General features: G+C 38.4%; 1 protein-coding gene across 1 annotated transcript; it reads left to right on the top strand.

Annotated features, from left to right (window-relative positions):
- Positions 1-112: 112 nt before the first annotated feature.
- LOC144019650 (uncharacterized) lies at positions 113-4,228 on the top strand. Its single transcript, XM_077522851.1, has 4 exons — positions 113-314; positions 389-436; positions 1,688-1,800; positions 3,566-4,228. Exons 1-4 carry the CDS (start codon positions 278-280, stop codon positions 3,689-3,691), a joined length of 324 nt encoding a protein of 107 aa, XP_077378977.1. The 5' UTR covers positions 113-277; the 3' UTR covers positions 3,692-4,228.
- The last annotated feature ends 1,756 nt before the right edge of the window (positions 4,229-5,984 follow it).

Here is a 5,984-nt window from a genome sequence, read left to right on the forward strand (position 1 = left end):
TAAGGCACCAGTTTTGGTTGGCCAATTCTTCTACAGAGATGGTATCGCTTCCCCCTGACGACTCGCCAGTCGCCACGAAACAGCAAGCATCAGGACAAAAATGGGACAAACGCACCAAAGTGTAATTCATACTCCGGAGTACAGATGTCAGTAATGCGCCCACGGAGGCGCTGCTCATACGAGAAGTTCGAGAACGAGCAGACCCACCGGAAGCGTCAGCCCACACGGCCACCGCCCTGGCAAAGCGTGTCAAGAGGCCCTAGTCACTTCGCGAACAATGGGTGTTACCGTTGAGACCATAAAGGAAGGAGATGGTAAAATCATGCTATTTGTATCATATAATAGATATGGAAAACAAAACCCTATTAACGCCAGTTTCTCCTTTCAGGCAAGACGTTTCCGCGGAAAGGCGAGAAGGTATCCGTGCACTACGTCGGTGAGCTCCTATTGTTTTCTCCACCTCCGCTGCTGCGAAAGGAAATACTCGTTTTTTATTTTGTTTTGTTTTACGCCTAGCAACTTTAGGTCAACATTACGTCGCAGTATCTTACATTTATTTTACTCCATTGTTTGTGTATTTCATTGAAATATTTTAGTGCTTCAGATTTTAAATGGCGAAGAGCGGTGTGTTCTTCTGTCTTTTTAACTTTCAGGCAGTCTGCATTTACATTAAATAAATCTTGTCATCGCTCTCTATTTGCATTAAGTCATCCACTAAATTGATACGTTTGTCTATTATTACGTCAGTCTAAATATAGTAATATGAATGACTAGCTAATTTTATCCAGCCCGCCATTTTAGCAACATGGGGAAAATCACAGATAGGAATATTGTACATATGACACGCCCCTTTGAGCTATGTGCCGGCTGCGAGGCTAAGCTAGTGGGGACAAAATTTTATTGCAGTCTGATTTTACTCTAAAGACTAAAATTAAGCGTCATAGGCTACATCTGCGGAAAGCCTTTTCTAATACAGTAATCCAATGTAACGTTTTTATCACTCCTGGATGTTGCGATTTCCATGAAACGTCTATGAAATGACGACACGCCAGTAGCAGCGCATCATCAACAGGTCACAAATGAAGCACAAAGTAAATTTCCACTCTTTACTCTTTTAAGTGGGATGGAATTAAAATAAAATCAAATCCAGACTCTTGTTTTGATTTGGTGTGTTACAGAATTTATAATTATTGAATTAATGTTTATTTCTTGTGTTTTGTAGTGTTAAAGGGGTAGGCACAGAAATGAAAAGCTTTTCTTTCTGCCTTCAGCCTTTCAGTTGATTATGTGTGGAATTTTTTACTGTGTTAATTTTTTTTTTATTGTCAATAAACTGAATAAATTGTTCATTCATTCATTCAAAATCAAATATGAACTCAATAGAAATATATTTGAAGTTTAAAAGATGATCTCGTTATGATGATGGTCCTTACAAAGCTCCCCAGCCCCAAATGCACAACTAGAGCGCATATTGACTTGTAATAATGGACAGTAGTATAAGAGGACTAAGTGTTTATTGTGTTGAATTTTATATAAAAGTGAACCATCAAATTTATTTATGTGGCCAAATGTATTTGTGAGAGAATATATATGATACAATCTGGGGAGACATTAGATGTCTACTGCAAACACCTGTCTTATCATAGGTAAACCTTGGCCTTATTGAAATGTTGTCATTGTGTTGTAGGCACACTGGTAAACGGCGACAAGTTTGACTCCTCCAGGGACCGAGGAAAACCCTTCCAGTTTACGATCGGCAATGGTGAGGTCATTCGTGGCTGGGATGAAGGTGTAGCTCAGGTAAGGAAAATAGACAGTGTTAGAATGCATTGTAACGTTTGTGAGTGTTTTTTTTTTCCTATTTTATTAAATTACTCCCATGAGGTCAGTAATGTGGGTGTGTGGGTGTTTGTAAGACTATATACATAGCCGTTATTAATTAGATTTTCCATAGTGCTTATTCTCATTATGGTCTCAGGTAGGGATGGGTGATATGGTAAAAATGTCATCACGATTCTTTAAAAATAAATTCACGATCTTGATTTTATCACGATTCTTTTTTTTTTTTTTTTTACATATTTTATATAGCCCTTAATCACACAAAAGTCTCAAAGGGGCGACATCCCCTCATCAAACCACAAAAGGGCAAGGAAAAACTTGCTAAACTTAATAGTTAATGATATTAAACATTAGTACTAGAATAGTGCAAAAGTCCATTGAGGAAGTTGAAGCACTGCAAGAAGACGTCGTCAGGGAAGTGGGAATCTTCACATTTCTGAACATTTTTGTAAAATTTAAAACATATTTAAAATGTATATAAAACCTGAAAGAAAAAAACAGACATCTTAAGCCAATTAAGCTTTCTGAACAGGTTTCAATTGAATTATTATTATTTTTTTAATCAAATAGTGCATCAAATGTAAACATAAATGGTAATGAACAGCCTCGGTTACTTTAGTTACAGTGCCAACGGTGTATGAACAGCGCTTAACACCACAATAGAAATTGAAAATGTTTTTCCTCAATAAACTTATTGACAAAAACAGTTTGGAATGAGTTAGCCAATTAAATAAAACACAGAATTGGAAAGTAGCAAGCACTGTTTACGACAGCGTTTGCTCGTCCGCGACTCCGCGTAGTTTACAAATTCTTGTAGGTGCACGTGGGCAATGTGGATTGTGGACATGTCGCGACGCGGGGAGAGTTGCGTACCCGTCGGGTGTCGGTTCCAAGGTGGCCGCGCTGCCACCGGCGGGGGGAGCGTCTCTGCCGCCTCCCCACAACTCCGGACCACCGCGGCCGGCCGGGTGGTTGGAGCTCCCGCGAGCATCCGACTCACGTCTGCGGTCGCGCGCCCTCGTGAATTTTCCATTCACACTTTTTCGTATTCCCTGTCATTATGTGACCCTCCCCGGTTACAGAGTAAAGGAAGTACGGGGCTACTTGCTTTTTTGCGTTGGAAACTGCCTCCCAAAAATAACATAAGTCTTTTTAAGCACCAAGCGATTTAGCTATAGAGTGAAGACTGCTGCTGCTCCAGAATTCATTATCATTGCATGAGATGCAATTCCCCCCCAGGCAACCAGTGATCCAACAACATACGATGCACGTCGTTATTGTAATCCATCCATCCGCAGCGTAACACATGTAAGCGCACACACCACCAACACCAAATGCCCAATCCCGCCTGATGAGCAGAGAGAGATGTTTTTAAAAATAATTGTAACAACTCCGGGTGTCCGTCTTCCGTAAACATACATGAGGCATGTTCTCCCCGTGCCTGCGTGGGTCTTCTCCGGGTACTCCGGTCTCCTCCCACATTCCAAAGACATGCATGGCAGGTTAATTGGGCGCTCTGAATTGTCCCTCGGTGTGCTTGTGTGCGTGGATGGTTGTTCGTCTCTGTGTGCCCTGCGATTGGCTGGTAACCAGTTCAGGGTGTGCCCCGCCTACTGTCCTGTTCAGCACCACCGCGACCCTTGTGAGGGATGAGCACTTCAGGAAATGGATGGATGGTTGATTTTTGCCTCCTTTACCCCTTAACGTCCTCCATTTTGTTTTTCAGATGAGCGTGGGCCAGCTGGCGCGTTTGACCTGCACACCGGACTATGCGTACGGCAACAGGGGCTACCCTCCCGTCATCCCACCCAACGCCATTCTGCAGTTTGAAGTGGAACTCCTTCATGTTTGAGTGCGTTTTGATTTGATCTCCACCCCTCCCCCCAATACATACATCCCCACCCTCACATTGACCTCATCAGTCACAAATGAAGATGCTGTCAGGGGCATTTACAATCATCATTCTTCTCCCACCATTTTTAATCTGACGCGTACCGTCCAATGATTATTCTGTTTGTTAGATGGATAATGTAGTTGAGCAGGGTTTATATTGAAATTTGACTTGACACTCAGGTGCCCATCCAAGCATTGTGCTGTATCAAGAGCAGCTTTTGTCATTCCGCAGTGCCATCAATTAGCGGTAGATTAACGCCAAATGCGTTTGACAGCTTTGGCACACATGCAAAAAAATAAAAATAAAATACAAAAAACTAACACAGACAAAATAAACTGAAGGCGCATAGAGAACTGACTGACTGACTGAAGCTCCGCTTGTGTCGTACCGGGAACTCAAGTGTCCTTGTTTTGTTGCGCTTTTAGTTCCTCTGCAGGCAACCAGTAGAAGTAGTCCCACTTTTGTGTTCTTGCAATAAAAAATGAGTTCACCACATGGATGTCTCCGTTGTTGTCAATAAGGGGAGATTTTCATGGGAGTTGGTGCTTAGGAAACCTGAAGGGGACCTAACCGATACACACACACACACGCAGACCACTATTGTTTCTTCAGTTTCCTTTTAATTTTAAATTCCTACTTCAATGAAAGGTACATTTGTCTGGATCAGAATATCGGTGACAAAAACATGTACAGCTTTTTTCTTCAGGACATGACCTGTATAATCATAACTTTTTTCTAAAATTTGATGTCCTCATTGCATGTTTTTTTAATTACTTTTTTTTTTTTTTATGTACAGTATGACATTTTTATCAAAATGGACAAATTTTCTGAAAAGTAAACCTTATGAAATAACTATCAAAACCTTTTACAGTTATTCTTTTTCCTATTAAAAAAGCTTCTTTTTTTTTTCAAAATATGCATAATTTGTCAGAAAATACATTTTTTGCAAAATATACAATAGCAAATACTTACATTTTCACCCGAAAAACACCTTTTTTCTATTTTTTTTTTTCTGAAAACATGCAACTTTTTTGTCCAATGCACTTTTCTTCCAACAAGAGTACTTTCTCTTGTAAAAACAAATCTGTCTTTTCCTCAAATATGCCTCCTGAAATTTGAAGGTTTGTTTTCTGAATTAATCTATTTGAAAATATACAGCTTCTTCTGACTTTCCTAGTAAAATATAGCTCTTGAAAGCAGACTTTCCGTCCAGTGTCCAGTGTAGATTTTCCTAAATGACTTTTATTTTTATTTTTTTTTATTTTATTTATTTTTTATTTTATTTTTTTTATATACGGTATATGAAGGGGAGGGAGAGACGAGCAAAAACTTTCTCAAATATAATCCAATCCCTTTTTTTTTTTTTTTTTTTTTAATGTTTACACTGACGTGACACCATTTTTGTGAAAATATATAACTTCATACAACTTTTACCTTTTTTTTTCTGGAATATAAAATTATGTTAAAGGCATAATTGAGTGCAGTCTTTTAGTTTGAAGTTTATTGAACATATGCATATATACACGTATAATTATATAAACACATAAAGTTAAAAGTAAAAAAATAAATAAAATAAAAGAAACATCCAATAAATATCTATGTATATGTTCAAGGGAGTAGGAAGAAGTTGAAAACTTATCCAGTCCTACCCCTTATTCTTCATATCCTATCACTTATTTATAATAAATTACATTTTTAATAAAAGAAAATATAATGCTACTCGTATAAAAAAATAAAATAAATAGAAAAATAAATAGAAAAATAAAAATACACAATAGTAACACACATATATACAAATTTCATTACACTCATATTAATACATCAAAGAAAAATAAGTAAATGAATAAATCATTTCTCTTTTAAGAACCACTTGTCGGCGATTACAATGACAGAAATGGAAAAACTCCTCTAAGACCATCTAGTGGTTAAAAGTAAAACTACAGTTGACGCTCGCATGTTGTTACCTCCATACATATTTGGTAATTTTTTTCTTTTTAAGCGTACAGGAACATCGGTTTTACTTCGTTAATTTGGTATTTGTTGATTCGGCTTTTAAACGTTTTCCGAAAAAATACCGGGGCGATAGGGCACCGTTTTGTGACAATATAAGATAAATGTCTAGTTTTGGCCGAATGAGTATTACTAATTCCAACGGTCCCTGAAGTCAGCGTGGACCTCACGTTGCCTTGATCGTCACTGGGGTTGATAAAAGTGGCGGCCAGCTTGTTTGCCGCAGGTTTGGAAGTTTTGA

The sequence above is a fragment of the Festucalex cinctus genome, chromosome 1 (genome assembly GCF_051991245.1).
Source record: "Festucalex cinctus isolate MCC-2025b chromosome 1, RoL_Fcin_1.0, whole genome shotgun sequence".
NCBI lineage: Eukaryota > Metazoa > Chordata > Actinopteri > Syngnathiformes > Syngnathidae > Festucalex > Festucalex cinctus.

Bases quoted from the DNA above. Each gene is read 5' to 3' on its own strand.
- LOC144019650 (XM_077522851.1), top strand. From the start codon at position 278: ATGGGTGTTACCGTTGAGACCATAAAGGAAGGAGATG. The intron at 437-1,687 runs GTGAGCTCCTAT...ATTGTGTTGTAG, and splicing joins GGTATCCGTGCACTACGTCG to GCACACTGGTAAACGGCGAC. The intron at 1,801-3,565 runs GTAAGGAAAATA...TTTGTTTTTCAG, and splicing joins GGGATGAAGGTGTAGCTCAG to ATGAGCGTGGGCCAGCTGGC.